Source organism: Onychomys torridus, chromosome 22 (assembly GCF_903995425.1).
Source record: "Onychomys torridus chromosome 22, mOncTor1.1, whole genome shotgun sequence".
Lineage (NCBI taxonomy): Eukaryota > Metazoa > Chordata > Mammalia > Rodentia > Cricetidae > Onychomys > Onychomys torridus.
The window spans coordinates 12,208,382-12,225,759 of record NC_050464.1 but is presented as its reverse complement, the minus strand read 5'-3'; the positions used below and the strand labels follow the sequence as shown (position 1 = coordinate 12,225,759).

At 49.9% G+C, this 17,378-nt stretch overlaps 1 protein-coding gene across 2 annotated transcripts in view; it reads right to left on the bottom strand.

Moving 5' to 3' along the window:
* C22H7orf50 (chromosome 22 C7orf50 homolog) overlaps positions 1–13,888 on the bottom strand; it is a 107,252-nt gene extending 93,364 nt beyond the window's left edge. The window contains exons 1-3 of one of the 2 annotated variants that reach the window (XM_036171794.1): positions 13,823–13,888; positions 10,470–10,644; positions 8,677–8,809 (exon numbers count right to left, since the gene is read on the bottom strand). In XM_036171794.1, the coding sequence (XP_036027687.1) occupies positions 8,677–8,808 (132 nt within the window). In that variant the 5' untranslated portion in view covers position 8,809; positions 10,470–10,644; positions 13,823–13,888. The remainder of the gene's footprint in view (positions 1–8,676; positions 8,810–10,469; positions 10,645–13,822) is intronic. The other variant, XM_036171793.1, reaches the window with a different exon arrangement.
* Between the last annotated feature and the right edge of the window lie 3,490 nt (positions 13,889–17,378).

The window sequence follows — 17,378 nt, the reverse complement described above, 5'->3', positions numbered from 1 at the left end:
CACCCCCTTCATTAGAAAGCTGGACCCTCCCCCCCACACACACTTTTCTGCTAGAGGCCAGGGGTCCAGCACCAGAGCAGGACACCCTCAGATGAGACACAGATAGTGTGCCTCCTGCCCTCTCTCACCTTCCTGGCTGGCCAGGCTCCCCTAGGACAAACTTTCTTATTTTATGTGTGTGGGAAGGAGGTGTGTACGCCACAGCGAGTGTATGGCCATCGGAAGACAATTCTGTTGAGTTAGTTCTCTCCTTCTGTCTTTATGTGAGCTCTGAGATCAAACTCAGGTTGCCAGACTGGCGGGGCAAGGGCCTATACCTCTGACCCCTCCCACCTGCCCCACATGCCCAGCTTTCTACATCTGTTCTGGGGGTCAGGACTCAACCCCTCACGGTTTGTGCAGCAAGCCCAGCACTGACCATGCCATCTCTCCCGACCCCCCTCATCCTCCATGACACTGACCACGCCATCTCTCCCGCCCCCCCTCATCCTCCACGACACTGACCACGCCATCTCTCCCGCCCCCCTTATCCTCCATGACACTGACCACGCCATCTCTCCCGCCCCCCTCATCCTCCAGGGCACTGACCACGCCATCTCTCCCCCCCCCCTCATCCTCCAGGGCACTGACCACGCCATCTCTCCCGCCCCGCCTCATCCTCCACGACACTGACCACGCCATCTCTCCCGCCCCCCTCATCCTCCAGGGCACTGACCACGCCATCTCTCCCGCCCCCCCTCATCCTCCAGGGCACTGACCACGCCATTTCTCCCACCCTACTCATCCTTCTGACATCCCACTGCTTCATTTGGTGTGCGGGTGTGAACGTACTCCGTTAGTCTGGATATCTGACACTGTTTTTCACAAATTTCTCAAACCTCACATTTTTGCCCTGAAATCACTGCACCCCTTCCGCCCTGCCCTGCCGGATAGGTTACTCTCTAATTCCTCTCTGCTGCTTCCTCACGCCTCTCCTCTGCACTCCACAGTCCCATGCTCTCTCCAGCTGTGTCTTGTTTCTGATTGCACGACTGTACTTCACTTCCAGGTTTCTATCTGATTCTTCGTCAGCCTACCTCTTCCTCTCTGGTGTGGTGGGCTGTCCAGTTTCAAGTCATTTGGATGTGCTGTGACCGGGCTACTGCAAACTGCCAACTGTCTCACCTGCTGGCCTTCAGGATGGCTCCCTTCCTGCTGTGGAATCTGTTTCTCTGCTGTGGGCTTCCGTGAATTCCACTGGCCCCCACAAAACTCCTCAATTGGGCCTTCCCTCATAGTGGAGGTGGGACAGATTTGGGCCCAGTACCCAAACCTGATAGAGCCCTGGGATCCCAATTCTACGAGAGTGACTTTCCACTCTCGGTCTTGAATATCTCTGGGCCAGAAAGAAGCTAGGACCACCATCGCCCGGCTATTCATATTTTTAATTAATAGTTTATTGAGTGCCCTACAAGGAAGCAGGGGGCTGGCATTCTGTAATTCACACCGCAAAGACAAGACTGGCAGTAGAGGTATACATACCCGTCATCCCTTCCCTCAGGAGATTAAGACAGGAGAATCACAATCCTAGGCCAGCCGGAGCTACAGACTAAAACCCCGTCTGAAAACCTGAGGGGCAGGGGGCTGGGAAGACAGCTCGGCTGGCAAACCGCCTGTGGCACAAGAAGGAGGACTGGAGTTTGGATCCCAAGCAGTTACGTTAAAAAAAACCAAAACTGCCGGGCGGTGGTGGCACACGCCTGTAATCCCAGCACTCGGGAGGCAGAGGCAGGTAGATCTCTATGAGTTCGAGGCCAGCCTGGTCTACAGAGCTAGTCCAGGACAGGCTCCAAAGCTACAGAGAAACCCTGTCTCGAAAAACCAAAAAAAAAACAAAAAACAAAAAAACACCAAAACAACAACAACAACAAAAAACCATGTGTGGCTGTGCATGGATCTACGGCCCAGCACTGGAGAGGTGGAGACTGGAGGAGCCCTTAGATTTGCCAGCCAGCCAGTTTAGTGAGCTCCGGGTTCAGTGAGGGATCCTGCCTCAAAATCTAAGATGAAGTGTGATTGAGGAAAACAGCGATATCAACCTCTGGACGTCAAACGCACATGCATCTGTGTGCATACACACGAGCTCGTACACACAGACGACTAAAAGAGGAAACAAAGCCTCTGATCCCAGCACTCGGGAGGCAAAGCCAGGTGGATCTCTGTGAGTTCCAGGCCAGCCTTATCTACACATGGAGATCCAACCCAGCCAGAGCTACATAGTGAGAACCTGTCTCAAAAACCAACCAAAGGGTTGGGGATTTAGCTCAGTAGTAGAGTGCTTGCCTAGCAAGCGCAAGGCCCTGGGTGCAATCCTCAGCTCCAAAACAAAAAACAACAAAAAAAAAACAACCAAACAAAATAATAATAAAACTAGAGAGAAGGCTGGAGGGAAGGAGGGAGAGAAGTGAAGTGGAAAGCAGGAATACAAATATATGTAAGCATGTGTACAGTGCCAAGGCTGGTGTGTGGTTCATGATCTCTAGCACCATGGTGAAGGCGCCAAAGCAATGCACACTCCAGAACTTCAGCATAGAGAGACACCCCGAGGACCTCCAGAACTTGAGCACCCTGGGGAGACAGAACTGCTCCTGGCTTTTCCTGTGCATTTTTTTTTTTTTTTTTGTATTTGCTAATTTTTTTTACATCGATCGTGTGCAAATCAGGAAAAACAACAAACATTTTCCAATTATGTTCACTGAGTTATTCTCTGTCAGGCATGAGGAAGCCCAGCACACAAACATCACCCTGGCTGACCGGGCAGACACTGGAGCAGTGGACACTTTGGGAACACAGCTGGCCTGGGGATGGGGAGTGGGTCCTGTTTTCTCTGGAGCGGGAGTGAGAAATGTCAGGTTTCCATGGCAGTGGGGACATCTGGCTGGCTACCAGCTCCTCCGCAGACCTGACCCCAGGCTGGGGAAAAAGACAGAGAGGTACTTAAGCTTGGGCAGAGGCCGGTGAAGTGCCTGCCTACTTGCTCTGCGTGGGACTAGCGGGGTGAGCACCTCAGAACGCTCCAGGACAAAGAGATAATGATGACACACAGGCAGGTGAGACAGGGCACATCAAACATTCCACAGAGCTGGGGATGTGGCCTGGTTGGTGAGATGGCTGCCTGGCATGCTCAAGGTCCCAGGTTCCCTTGTCTGCACTGCATAAACTAGCCCTGGTGGTACACACCTTTGACCCCAACACTCGGGAGGCAGGCAGGGGAGAATTGTGAATACTAGGCCAGCGAGTCCCCATCTTAAAAAAAAAAAAAAATGAACTCCATGATCCAAATAGTTAAAATAGAAAAAAAAGGATGTTGCAGGCACAGAGAGATCCATCTTACTTGTTCATGGGTTTGGGGGGAATCACACAGCCACTGGGAAGAATAGTGCTCTCCTAAAAACTAAATACATCTGCGCTGTACTACCTAGCAACTACACCCTGCCACTAACCCCACAGAAACAAAGGCCTGTGACCACAGACACTTATGTCAGTTTTTGTCACAAAAGCAAGGATCCCAGAAGCCCTTGGCTCTGCAGGGGGGTGAGGGCTGCGGGGATTAGCTGTATCTTGACTGGTGGTTATTGGTGTCAGCATGTGCACTAAGATCACAAGGGAACACGCTCACAGAAACGCATGAGGCACACCAAACTCCTGAAGCCTGAGCAAACTCTGCAGGCTGCCCCGTCAGTTGCTCAGGCTTCATCACTGTGGACCCTGACCGGGGGCACTAGCTGTTTCTGCAGGAAACTGGGTGAAGGGTACTTGGGACTGCCTTCTATGTAGTTTTGCAACTTCCTAAGAATCTGCCAGTGTCTGCCAGTATCTGGGGGAGGAGGGGGAAATCTCTTTTCACCCTCCCTGCCCCCCCGTGTCACTGCCAGAATGGCATGCTAGGTCCCAACAGAGGAGTTACAGTTTTTCAACTGTCACTTCTGATGATGGCAGTGACCCAAGTCATCCTGGCTTGGCCCAGCTCCACGGTGTGAAGGCAATGGTAGACGGGTTGCACAGACACTAGCTTCCTGAGGCCAGCTCTTCCCTTGCCTGTCCCAGACATCATCCGTCTATGATATGCCAGCACACGCCCCTGTCCTTGGCCTCCACCAGAACCCAGTGTGCCAAGCTTCTCTGGGTTTCCAAGCAAGATTCCTTTATCTTGGTTTGTACTCACTTGACCCAGGAGCTGCCACCGGGGGATCAGTCGGCAGCCTCCCTGGGAGACACTAGAGGGACGCCAGGGGACTGATCCCAATACACAAGCCCTGGATGGCAGCCTGTCCTTGACAGCACTGACTGCTGGCTTGGAGTTGGAAGGAATGAGGGCTGTGTGTCACTGCTGTGGTGAAGGTTGCCATGGACCCTGCTCTGCAGAAGGCTCCCTGGAGATGTAGGGTCTGAGCAGGGCTTTGAACAGTGTCACAGCCGCATGGATGAGACTGAACACCAAGAGAGAGGGTGGTTTGTTTAGAGTCTATGCACTCCTGCGATCAGACACACCCCACTCCTCCTGCTGGGTACACTGTGGCACTGTTACTCTCTCATGGGTTCCCACAACAGGAATACAAGCCTAGTGCGGTTATCTCCTGGAGAGATGAAGTGCAGGGAGACTCATGGTGACGCCCACAGCATGTTCCCAGAGACCCCAGCTAGGAGTGGGTCAAAGATCCAAACCTGGTGCATGTGTAGACAAACGTGCGGACTGACCCTGCAGAGCAGGCGCCCGAGGCCACTGAGGACAGAACAGAGGACGGTGCAGCCCCAGAGTGGAGCAGGGAGACAAGACCTCCCACAGCAAACGGCCCTGAAGAACCCACGCAGTCTGGTGTGGAGAATGAGGATGACTCAGACTCTAAGTCACATTAGTCCAAAGGCTAGCAATGCGATTCGGCTTCTGGCCTCTGTCTAGTCACTCCCCTAAGACCAGTGGTGTGGCTCCCAGGCGCTATTATGAAGACTAGCACCACTCACCCCCCAGTTGAGTGTCCAGCCACAAAACCCAGGCCAGATAGTCACTGTCTTACCATGGCCATGAGGGGTTTGGCCAGTTTCCAGGCCATAAAGCTCCCAAGTCCATCTGGATGGCTTCCTAAGCAACCACAGGCTGCATGCCCACATGATGCACGTGACTTTCTAAAGGGCCACAGCACAGCAACAAAGCCATCAGCTCTGGTGGCTGCCCTACAGCCTGAGCCCCACCTGGCAGGGCCCACCATGGATAATAAGAAAGGCGCCCCAGGGACCTGGCTGCCACCGGCTGGCCAGGTGTATACATAGTCTTTGCGGTGTGTGTGCACGTGAGTTCCGTCTCCACTACTTGTAATAAAGTTTACTACCTGCGCTGCCCTGCCGTGTCTAAGGTTTTTCCTGACTTTTAAGTCTTTAGTGGGCAGGGGAAGCAAACTCAGTCAAGACTCCCCAGATGGTAATCGCACATGCCTGCACAGCAAATATTTACTATTGCCCTTGCCCTGGCTGCAGCGTATTCTCAAAAATGAATGAATGAATGAATGAATGAATGAATGAATGATAAAGTATGCTATGTTCTCTTCTCCAGTGACTGGTCACTATGCATCGAGCCTGACAGTCCTGGTGTGGGACAGTCTGGTCTCCATGTCTGAGCTACTGCCCCAAGCCTTCACCAGCGTTCACAGTGTGACTGCAGGGAGGGAAGGTGGCATCTTCAGAGACACGGCCACCTACTGGCTTGTCCCGGCTCAAACGGCTGCCAGGCAAGTAAGTGAGTGTGGCCCAACCTGGGACCCAGCCAACCCCTCCCGAGTACAAGTGCTACCCTACAGCTTCATCTGCAGCTCTCCGCTGTTAAGAAGTCTGTCAGAATGGGTTGGGGATTTAGCTCAGTGGTAGAGTGCTTGCCTAGCAAGCGCAAGGCCCTGGGTTCGATCCTCAGCTCAAAAAAAAAAAAAAAAAAAGAAAGAAAGAAAGAAAGAAAAGAAAAAAAAAAAAAACTTAGCTGGGCAGTGGTAGTGCACGCCTTTGATCCCAGCACTCAGGAGGCAGAGCCAGGTGAATCTCTGTGAGTTCAAGGCCAGCCTGGGCTACCAAGTGAGTTCCAGGAAAGGTGCAAAGCTGCACAGAGAAACCCTGTCTCGAAAAACCAAACCAAAAAGCCTGTCGGGAAGGACTAAGGCAGAGATGGGGTTTAGGCTCCAGGAAGCACTTCCCACAGCAGACAAGGACAAGACGCCTGTGGTCCAGGGCATCGTTAAGTGTAGGGAACTGCCGTGAACCCCAGCTCCCACCCAGGCCCACAAGTCTGCTGCCTGTGGGAACCCAGGAAGAGGGGGGCAACAGGGCCAGAGCCCTCCTCAAACCAGCACTCAGGAAGCAGTAGGAACTCATGCCAAGGTGCCCAGTCGGGTATTTGAACTCTCTCCCTAGGCAGGGACATCACACCCGCCCACCGCTTCTCCAGGGTCTCAGGGTCAGGGCAGGTCGCAAGCAGGGGCTGGGGCAAGGTGCCCATGCACTCCAGGCCTCGGCACCAGGACCCAGTGGGCCATGGCCCAAGCAGTCAGCAGCTCCACAGGGCCCAGAGCCCCAAGTAGAACTTGAGCTCCATGGAAACTGCTCCCCAAGGGGCAATGAAGTTCCCAGCACTTGGGCGGTTCTGGCTCAGGCACAGAGCACTGAGCTGTGGGAAGTGGCTGTGCAGGCCCTGGGAGCTCCCCACATGGACACTTCGGGAGGAGAATGGAGTGGTCCAAGTAGGGACAGGGGCTTCTTCCTTCCCTGAGTCCAGAGGTTCATTTGGAGCCGCTGGGGGACAGGACTGGACCAGCACAGTACTTTTCCGTGAGTTCCTGAGTGGATGGGACTGCCAAGCTGCAGGCCTTGCAACACATCCTTCTTGAATGCTTAGGTTCAGCTCTCCCTGTTTTATCTTTAAAAAAAAATATGCCCGACACATCCTTCTAACAATTTCCCATGAGAGCTGAAGAAATGTTTTTATCCACAAAGATCAGCATTCTTAGGCAGAGAAAGGCCTCATTCTGTATGCAAGACTGGCTTCCAGAAACATGAGGAGGAGATCTAAGGACCTAGTCCCCAAGCTACAGTCCTAAGTCACAGTGGCCATAGTGCCTGCCAGCTGAGGACCACACCCTAGACTCTCATTTCCGTTCAGCAGGAGTGTGGCTGACAACCTGTTGGCCACCCCCACTGGCCATGCCACCAGAACATCACTGCGTCACTGCGGTCCTGCCATCAGCAGGCCAGCGCACCTGGGCCTCCTCCAAAGACCCGTGGAACAGCCCAGAGCTCCGCCTCCCGACACCTGTAGCTACCAGGAAAGCAAACACCAGCCTACAGCTCTCCTGGGAACTCTAGGCTCTGAATCAGACCAAGATGTAGCATAAGAAAGACTAGAAAACATGCCCAGATCGCTTCCTGCTTTCTTGAGAGAGAGAGAGAGGAGAGCGCGCACAATGTTGAGGCAGCCAGTCCCTCTCAAACATTAGGTTCCCTGCAAGTGTGTGGGCTACAGGAGGAGGGAGGGTTGGGAGCCTGAGGTGGGGCTGTGAGGTTGAGCTGCTGCTTAGCATGGGAAAGCCCCTGGGTTCCGTCCCCAGCACAGTGGAATAGAAAAGTTCTTGTTAGGGGTAATATCACACACCTAGAATCCCAGCACTCAGGAGGCAGAGGCAATGGGATCGCAAATTTGAGGCCTGCCTGAGCTACATAATGAGAGAACAAAGTTCTGCCATGCCATGACATGTGCATCTGACCAGCGTTTATTTTGTCTGGGGGGCAGTAAGCGCCTATTTTAAAGGTGAATTACTATCAATGACAGAGTTTAATACCCAGAACTTTGCAGGTAAGAAAAAGATTTGAAATGTCAAAATTTAAATGCATCTGTGGCCAGCAATATAGCTTAGTAGGTAAAGGAGCTTGCTGCCAAGCCTGACGACCTGAGTTCAATCCCACGTTGGTGGAAGGAGAGAGCTGAATTCCATGAGTTGTCCTCTGATCTTAACACACACACCATGAAGGTGCAACACATGAACACATAAATGTAAAAAAAATTTACAATTCAATGTATCTGCATACACATGGCAGATACATGCTACAGTGTAAAAAACAAACCCACACAACATTTAACGCTGTTCACACCCTCTCTTGGTGAGTATTAAAATCAACTGCTTGGGCCAGTAAGATGGCTCAGTGGGTAAAGGTGATTACCACCAAGGCTGATAAGCTGAGTTCAACTCTTGGAACCCACACTGTGGAAAGAGAGAACCGGCTCCTGAAAGCTGTCTTTTGACCTCCAGACAGGCACCCTGAGGTCTAAGAGTCCATACATGAGTAAACAGACATGATTAATTTTTTTCCTCATAAAACATGAAGGATTCTGTTTGTTTTCTGGTGCTGGGGTAAAAGGCGGGGTCTCCCACATGCTAAGCAGGTGCTCTACCACTGAGCCATGGCCTGGCCCCTAGACTTGAGTTTTTAGACATAAGTACCTGGACCATACCCTACACACACACATCAAGGAGAGACGTTCCTGGAGCACAACCAGGAGGCAGCTCTTTCCCAGGCCTTTCACTGGCCAGGCTGGTCCATCACAGTCCACAGTAAACACCGGCACCCACGCAGCAGCCAAGTTCCTATCTCAGAATCATTTACCTTGGGGCTGGCCGCCACCTCCTGGCCTGGCCTGGCCTCAGATGCCCGCAGTGTCTCTTCTGCTGGTGTTATCTTTTGCTTTTTACCCTTCTTCTCTGTCCCCTCGGGACCTTTTCTCTGATGTTTTACCATCCTGGAAGAGACGACACAGGCCGGTCAACAGTAGGAAGGAAGAGGCCTCGTACCACAAAGTGTTGTGCCGTTAAACGGAGTGGAGGGGCACTTTCCCATTATAACATAAGGGGAGGTTTAAATAAAACACGCTAACCAGGGCTATGGCTGCTGATAAAGTACTTCCTGCGCAGTCGTGAGACTTAAGCTTGAGCCCCAGAATACACAGGAGAGAAAAAAAGTCAGGCATAACGGTGTGCACCTGCAAAGCCAGCACCTGGGAGGATCCCTTAGGCTTGCTGGCTAGCCAGCCTAACAGATCTGGTGAGCTCCAGGCTCAGTGAGAGACTATGTCTCAAAAAATATGATGGAGAGCGATAGACGCCTGATGGTCTTATCGCCTACAAATACACGTGCTCACGTGTGCATACACACATGAACACACAACATGTGCACACATGTGCATACACACATGAACATACACACGCATATACAATAAGAAACACATAAAAGAAAAGGAGAGATGGCTCAGCGGTTAAGAGCACTGGCTGTTCAGCAGAGGTCCTGAGTTCAATTCCCAGCAACCACATGGTGGCTCACAACCATCTGTAATGAGATCTGGTGCCCTCTTCTGACATGCAGGCAGAACATTGTATATATAATAAATAAATCTTAAAAAAAAAAAAAGAATGGGGAATATTATTTTTTAAAAAAAAAAAAAGAAAGAAAGAAAGAAAAAAAAAGGTCAGTGAACATGCTGTCTTCCAGGAGTTCCCCTTTAACAGGATATGACTCCACAGACTACACCACCTGGATAGCTAACTTTTTTTTCCCTTTGATTTTGAAACAGGGTTTTACTAAAGGACTTGGGCTGGCCTCTTGAGCTCACTCTGCAGCCAAGGCAGGGCTTGAATGTATGACCCTACAGCCTCCACCCTGAGGGCAAGCCTGGACCACAAAGCCTGAGGTGGTATTTCTTTTTTTTCTTTTCTTTTCTTTTTTTTTTTGGAGCTGAGGATCAAACCCAGGGCCTAGTGCTTGCTAGGCAAGTGCTCGACCTCTGAGCTGAATCCTCAACTCGTTGAGGTGGTATTCTAACTCAACACTGGCTCTTGAGATTAAGAGTAATAGCTGGGCACAACTGGAAGGCAGAGGCAGGGGGATCTCAGGGAGTTCTAGGCTAGCCTGGTTTACACAGGGAGTTCAGAATAGCCAGTACTATGTAGATAGACCCCTATCTCAAAGAAAGAAAGAGAGAGGGAGGGAGGGAAAGAAAGAGAAAGAGAGGGAGGGAGGGAGAGAGAGAAAGAGAGGGAGAGGAGAAAGGAAAAAGAAGAGAAGGAAAGGAAAAAGATTAAGAACACCACCATCTTCACTGACCATCACCAGATTCAGACATCTGCCTATTGCTTAGCCAGTACATAGTAGGGGACAGTTTCATGTTCTCCAAATCTAGGCTAAGACACACCCCTACACAAGCTGTGACCAGTATTATGCCCCATCCACGAGTAGAGAGGCTGAAAGACCCTGAGAGGTCTGGGGCGTTCTCCTCCAAGCTGATGCAGAGCCCCGAGCCATTCCGAAGGACTGAATGAAGCTAGATTTGAGACACTGAGACAAATCTAATCCTAAGGTCTATCTCCTCACACAGCAGGAAAAAAAAACATGAATGTAAAACCAACTTGCAAGGATGGTGGTGCAGGTCTGTTTTCGCGGCTGGGAGGCTGAGACGGGAGGAAGATCACAAGTTTCAGGACAGCGTAAACTACACAGGAAGATCCTGCCACTCTGGACACGTCTGTAATCCCAGCACTCAGGAGGCAGAAACAGGAAGAGCATAAGACACTCCAGGTTGGCCTGGAACACACAAGTGAGAACAGTAACAACAACAACGGTAACTATAGAGCTGGAGATCAACTCAGTGGCTAATACGAAAGGTCCCAGGTTCAATCCCTAGCACAAAATAGAAAAGGAAAGAAAGAAGAAAAAGAGGCAGAGGACAGGCACAGAGGGGAAAATGGGAGAGAACTAGAAGGCATGAACACCCCCCAGAGAACAAATCTGCAGTCATATATAACTGTGAGGCAGGGCCTTGAGCATGTGCTGTGAAGCTGCAGCCCAGGTGGGCGGGACATCGGGGCATCCCTGTCCCGACTGGGGCTCTCACTGACTGACTATGGCACATGGAAAGAATATTACTATTCTAGAATCAGGAAACTCCAAGCTCTATGTAATTTTTTTTTTTAATTAAGCCTCCTCATTTGAAAAAAAGAAGATTTGAAGCCAGAGGCTACAGATTTCAATTAACAGTGTAATAAGAAATCGTAAAAGGAGAGACTGTTGACACAGGAACACTGAAAATAGGGGTGGTGATACCAGCCAATTACCTCGTTAGAGAACTAAGGAAAGTTCAGCAAATATTTACACACCGCTGAGGAGAGAAGCCGGGTCTGCGGTCACCCTGGGAGTTAGCACTAAAAAGTGAATCACAAGTCTATTTGTGAAGAAGAAGAAGGAGGAGGAGGAGGAGGAAGGAGGAGGAGGAGGAGGAGGAGGAAGAGGAGGAAGAGGAGGAGGAGGAGGAAGAGGAGGGGGAGGAGGGGGAGGAGGTTCTCCACCATAAGGTTCTAAGAGAGACCAACTCGCAACTGAGGCACTAAGTGTTTGTTCTAGAAAACATCTGCTTTGGTTCGGGGTCAAGTGACTTTCAACAAGGGTGCTTAGACAATTCGAAGAGCAATCTACTCAGCAGAGCTAGAGGACAACTGGAGAGCCACGGAAAATGTGTTTATGAACCTCCCCACCCATACAGAGCTAACTCAGGCTGGACCAAACCCCACAGGCAAAAGAATCCAAGCCTAATACACGTCCTTTCTTTTTTTAAAGCAGGGTCTCACAATGTAGACCAGGCTGACCCTGAACTCACAGAGATCCAGCTGCTTCTGCTTCTGTTGCCTCCTGAGAGTTGGAATTAGTCATACACCAATTTAACGTACCAGACCTAAGATGGTTAGAATTCCGGAGATGACCCTAGAGATGACGGCAGTTTCTCAGATAAAATACCAATAACTAGATAGGTGAAGGAAAAATAAGGTAGACTACATCATAACTACAAAGTCCTGTCCTTGGTTTAGGGGAGCTCAGTGGTTAAGAGCTCTTGCAGAAAACCCAAGTTCAGTTCCCAGCACCAATATCAGACAGTTCACAATTGCCTGTAACTCTAGCTAGATCCAGATCCAACACCTCTGGACACACACACACAATTCAAAATAAAATATAGGGGCCGGGCAGTGGTGGCGCATGCCTTTAATCTCAGCACTCGGGAAGCAGAGCCAGAGGGATCTCTGTGAGTTCGAGGCCAGCCTGGTCTACAGAGTGAGTTCTAGGACAGGCACCAAAGCTACAGAGAAACCCTGTCTCGAAAAACCAATAAATAAATGAATAAACAGATAGACAGACAGACAGATATGTAAAAACAGAATATAAAGGGGCTGGGAGAGATGATTCGGCAGTTAAGAGGACCTGGGTTCAATTCCAAGCACCCACATAGTGGCTCACAACGCTAGTTCCAGGAGATCTGATGCCTCCTCTGACCTCCATGGGATCCTACACACATGGTACACATACATATATTCAGACACACACACACACACACACACACACACACACACAAGTAAATAAACAAATAAATAAGCAATTTTTTTAATTAAAAAAACTAAACAAATTTTAAAAGTTTCTAACAAGTGAACAGTGCTAGCAAAAAAGTAAAGACAACTGAAGGCATGGAGGGCATGTCTACCAATCACATGCCCAGCAAGAAATCTGTGTGCAGACCCTAAGAACTTTTGAAACTCCACAATCAAAGAAATTTGGTGGGCGGGGCAGCAATATGGCTCAGTAGGTAGAAGCACTTGCCACCGAGGCTGACAACCTGAGTTCCACCCCAGCCTAGCCTAACTGGAGAGTTCCAGGCCAGTGAGAAACCCTGTCACGAAAATACAAAGTGGATGGCTTCTGCGGAATACCATCTAAAGTTGATCTCTGGCACGAGCATACACACAGGCATGCAAGTACAAACGAACATATAAGCATATGCAGGCATGCACATACAGGCATGCACACACACACACATATGCATGCATTCATGCATACATATACACAAACCCAGACACACACAAATTTTAGAATGGGCAAAGGTCTTGAGAAGACTCCAAACATCACTAGTCATTTAGGAAATGGAAACCAGAGACGCAGCTTCATGCAGCAACTAATACAAGAAGCTGGGAGAAGACACAGTGGGGGAAAAGCACTTGCCGTATAAGCCTGACGACCTGAGTTCGATTCCCAGGACCTACATAAAAATCTGGTGTGCATCTGCCATCTCACCTTGCCTATGGTGAGATGGGAGGTACAGACCGGCACACACTGGGCAGCAGAAACCAGAAAGACTATGCCTCAGCAAGGTCAAGGAAGAAAACAGACTCCCTTGGGTACTCCATGGTACCCAAGACCACTAATACGTGATCTTCTCCAGTCTAGAACCTGGCCTCATAAATCTAGGATTCCTACTTTGTCCTCTGCTATGTCGCAAAGCCTTGAGTGACGCCAACACATAAAAGAAACCCAAAGAATCTTTTGCTTTTTTGAAAGAGTCTCATTTGGTAGACAAGGTTGGACTGGGGCTGGTAGCAACTCTCCTCTGTCCACCACACCCAACTTGTAAGGATGGATGAATGGAAGAACTGCTGGGTGCATGGATACATGGTGGGTAGGAGGATGAAGGATGTGGGAGAATGGGTGGGTAGGTAGCTGGATTAAGTGGGTAGAGGGGTGGATAGATGGATAAGTAGGTGGAGGGGTAGGCGAACGGATGCATCCATAGGGGTGAATGGAAAGGTGGGTGGCTGGATGGCTGGACAGACCTATGGGGACCCACGTGGAGGGCCGGGCATATACGCACGGCTGGGTCCAGGACGACGTCTCCCCAGAGGCTCCGACCACCTCCCAACCCGCCCGGCACCCGCCAACCACGCACCTGCAGCACCCACTCTCGCACGCCTCGGCCACGCGCCTCCACCACCAGCTCTACAGGTTCCGCGCCGTCCCGCCCTCAGAAGAGCGGCGCTGTCCATTGGACGGAACTCGCGTCCCTCTTCCAGCCAGCCAATGGCCGCCGCAAGGGAGGGAGCAAGCCCGGCGCAGGATAGTGGCGTCATCTTTCGGAGCTGAGCGAGCGGGCAGTTGCCGAGGCAACTCCTGGAGGCGTGGGCACGTGCAGCGGGATTCAAGCCTCTGATGCCGGGCAGGGCAGGTGGAATGCAGCTCTGAGAATTCCAGCATGGTAAAGCTTGTAAATCTGAGGACATCCGGGCTTGGAGGCGCAAACCTGTTTTCCCAGCCCTAGGGAAGTTGAAGCAGGAGGATTAGGAGTTCACTTCGTCTACATAGGGAGTTCGAAGCCAGACTAAATTATATAAGACCCTGTTGTTGGGGAGCATGCCTATAATCCCAGCACGGAAGAGATGGGAGGCAGGAGGATCAGAACTCAGGATCAACCTGAGCTGTGTAATGAATTATGGACCTGGGATACATGATATCCTGTCTCCAAAAACCAAATTAGGGCCCGTGAGACGGTTCCGATGGTAAAAGCGCCTGTTGTAAAGATTGATAACCTTAGTCAGATGCCCAGGACCCACATATAGGGCTGAAGGAAAGCCAACTCCCACCAGTTTTCTTCTGACCTCCAAACACACACACACACACACACACACACACACACACACACACACACACACGCAGTAAAGTGTAATCTAAAGTGCCGCCGGGGATAGCTGGTCATGGTGTCACTGGCCTTTAATCCCAGCATTCAGGAAGCAGAGGCAAGTGGATCTCTATTACTATGATACCAGCCTGGTCTACATAATGAGTTGCCGGCCAACCAATGCTGCATAGTGAGACTCTTGTCTCAAAAGAAAAAGAGGGTGGTGGTGATATAATTAAAGCTGAAGCCCTTGTCAATTCCCTCCTCGGCACCACAAATAATAACAGTAGTAGTTTTTACACTTTATCTGGGCCTGGTAGCATAGGGATACATGATGTCTCAGAAAATAAAAAAAGAAGCTGGGCAGTGGTTGGGCGCGCCTTTAAGCCCAGCACTCGAGAGGCAGAGGCAGGCGGATCTCTGTGAGTTCGAGGACAGCCTGGGCTACAGAATAAGATCCAGGACAGGCTCCAAAGTTACACAGAGAAACCCTGTCTCAAAAAAAAAAAAAAAAAATCAAAAAAGAAAAGGGGGGAAGGACTAGAGGTACAGTTCAGTTGTTAAAGTGAAACTCACTGGGTTTCATCTCCAAAATTCACATTAAAAATAATAATAATAAAGCTAAGCAGCCGGGCGGTGGTGGCACACACCTTTAATCCCAGCACTCGGGAGGCAGAGCCAGGCAGGTCTCTGTGAGTTCAAGGCCAGCCTGGGCTACCAAGTGAGTTCCAGGAAAGGCGCAAAGCTACACAGGGAAACCCTGTCTCGAAAAAACAAAACAAAACAAAATAAATGAAGGAAGGAAGGAAGGAAGGAAGGAAGGAAGGAAGGAAGGAAGGAAGGAAGGTAAGCATGTTGTCGATGTTGTAATCACAGCACTGGGGAGGAGGAGGATCCTGGAAGCTCAGTGCCCAGAATGGAAGGAACAGAGGGGGCAAGATTGGTTCCATTCTGCGGAAACACAGTGGTGTCATAGCAGTAAGTGTGATGAGGTCAGTGAGCAGAGGGGAAATAACAAATTCTGCACACTCAGCCTGTTCTTCAAGCCATTTTCCCTGAGGGGTTATTTGATTCTAGAAGAGACAGACCAAAAGCTGGGAACCCAAAAGAGATTTTGACAGATTTGGAAGACCAGATTCCAACACTGGGTCTTTGAGTGGGAGCCCAAAGAAGCAGGAGACAACCTGAATCAGAGGTCAAGCCACCTTTGCAGAGGCTGTGTGAAATATACCTAGGATTCACATCAGTTTCTGAAACTGCATTGGAGGATTTATTGGTTCTTTATGAGGCAAAATTGAAAGAGGGGGATTTATCAAGACATGAGAAAAGAAGGAAGCTCTCTCACCCAAGCATGGATGATGCTGAGAAGCAAGAACTCCAGCACAGCTGGCATTTGCTGTGAAGGTGGCCAACACAGAAATAATACTCCTTCTACGTAAAGACATGTTGCTGGGCGGTGGTGGCATGAGCCTTTAATCCTAGCACTCAGGAGGCATAGGCAGGAAGATTCGAGGCCAGCCTAGTCTACAGATGGAGTCCCAGGACAGACTCCAAAGCTACACAGAAAAACCTTGTCTTGAAAAAAAAAAAAAGACGTTATCTTAATTATCTTTAAATAGCCAGGAACCAGGTGTAGGGCTGCAGCGTGTATGGCCACGAGAGGAATCTCATTCTCCTATATATATTCTGGGTTTCTCAGACAAGACAGTTAACTTCCTTTGCAGTAAAGATGCCCAGCATCCTGCATGCCTCAGAGCTGGAGTTTTACCTTGTTCAATAGTAACCCTGCCAGATGCCACTCAGGCTCCACCCTGTGGATTTCCTTTAGGTTCCTTAGCAACACTTAGAGCGGCAGTTTTCAACCTGTGGGTCTCAACCCCCTGGCTGTCAAACAACCCTTTCACAAGCGTCGCCTAAGACCATCAGAAAACACCGATCCTTACATTATGATTCCTAACAGTTGCAAAAATACAGTTATGAAGTAGCAACGAAAATAATTTTGTGGTTGCGGGTCACTACAACATGAGAAACTGTAATAAAAGGGTCCTAGCATCAGGAAGGTTGAGAATGTTTGCCTCAGGGGGAAATAGCTTCAAACCCCACCAGGATGGGGTGTATGACTTATAAAGAGAAAGGAGAGACTCTTCCTTGAGAAGCCCACACCTGTGCTCTATGGTCTCACTTTCTGCCTGAGAACTTCATTCTCTTAAGATGCATGTTAAGAATGTCATTTTGGTGGGTTGGAGAGATGGCTCAAAAAAAAAAAAATGTCATTTTGGAAGCCAGGCATGGTGGCACACACCTTTAATCCCTTGTACATGGGAGACAGAGGCAGGAGAACCTCTGTGAGTTCCAGAGACCAGCCTGCTATACATAGCAAGTTCCAGGAAGCTGGGACAACATAAAGAGACCCTGTATTAAAAAAAAAAAAAAAAAAAAAACAAGGGGTTGAGGATTTAGCTCAGTGGTAGAGTGCTTGCCTAGCAAGCGCAACACCCTGGGTTCCATCCTCACTCAGCTCTGGAAAAAAAAAAATGGGTGGCACATGCCTTTAATCCCAGCACTTGGGAGGCAGAAACAGGCAGATCTCTGTGAGTTCGAAGCCAGCCTGGTCTACAGAGTGAGATCCAGGACAGGAACCAAAACTACACAGAGAAACTCTGTCTCAGGAAAAACAAAAACAAAAACAAAAACAAAAACAAAAACAAGCAAACAAAAAAGCCAACAACAACAGCAAATGCCATTGAGAGAAGCTGGAGAGATGATCAGCAGTTAAGAGCACTTGCTATTCTCACAGAGGACTGAAGTTTGATTCCCTGCACCCACATGG